The 958-nt window shown below is 39.6% G+C and overlaps 1 protein-coding gene across 2 annotated transcripts in view; it reads left to right on the top strand.

Moving 5' to 3' along the window:
* The window catches only part of LOC119592995, a gene marked incomplete in the record, with an annotated part of 29,327 nt that overhangs the window by 5,403 nt on the left and 22,966 nt on the right, over nucleotides 1–958 (top strand). For both annotated transcript variants that reach the window (XM_037941884.1, XM_037941882.1), the window contains 1 exon segment: nucleotides 1–545. In XM_037941884.1, the coding sequence (XP_037797812.1) occupies nucleotides 1–545 (545 nt within the window).

Genomic DNA, 958 nt, shown 5'->3' with positions numbered 1-958 from the left:
CAGTGAGAGAGGAGATGCACATGGCAGTGTTGACTTAAAGGTGAATGAGGATGTAGGACCCAGTGAGAATAGTGTGAATGTGACCATTAATCCTCAGGATAAGGTTACAGATAGCAAGAGCGATGCAAGAGAGAATGTTGCAAATGAGATTGAGGTCAGTGTAAGTGATAGTGACAATGTAAAATTAAAAGAAGTGCCACTCATTGTGAAAGGTAATGAAGAAAATACAGTGCACGTCTGTCAGAGTGATTTTGATGGCCCAAAGGAACTAGTCGGTGAAGGCATGGCTGTGGATCTGGATATCAACAGAGATACAGACTCGGAGGCGGGAGAGTCCTGTTACAGTGAAGACCAAGAGCAAGTGGATGGCTGTCAGGGGGGGAACGACTGCCTGCATCAAGATGGGGTGTGTCACACTCAGCAAAATTGGGATTATCTCATGGACGAAGAATTTAACGTTCCAAGAAATCCAGTATTCAATGGTTCTGCAGATCAGCTGTGCAGAAGAAGTAATTTGAAGAGGAAGGCCAGTGAGGAACCTGAAGGTAAAGTAATCATTACTGAAAATTTTGTTTGATGATTAATCAGTTAGTCTTCTAACGTCATCTTGATTGCTTAGCATTTTTTGTTTTGTTTTCAGCATTGTGCAAGATAGCAGATTCTGAATAGTGCATTGCAGGAACTTTCTAGAGTAGGCACTAATGTTTTATTTTTCATCGTTAGTTAACTTAGGATTCTGGAGAAGATGAAAGAGTATGATAAACATACTATATTTTTGGTCTTGAGACTGTTCTTTAGTATATTTTAACAATGGGAAATCAGAAACCATTTTGCAGCACCTCCAAACATTCTGAATAATTTGTGAAACAGCTGGGTAGTATTTTCAGTTTTTACTGTAAACATTTCAGTCCTAAAAGGGAAATGTGTTGGAACTGATGTGTCTGGTTCAAGTAAGAGA

The sequence above is a fragment of the Penaeus monodon genome, chromosome 31 (genome assembly GCF_015228065.2).
Source record: "Penaeus monodon isolate SGIC_2016 chromosome 31, NSTDA_Pmon_1, whole genome shotgun sequence".
Taxonomy (NCBI): Eukaryota; Metazoa; Arthropoda; class Malacostraca; order Decapoda; family Penaeidae; genus Penaeus; species Penaeus monodon.
Note: the sequence above shows the minus strand (reverse complement) of the source record. Positions and strands in the feature narration are given on the sequence as shown.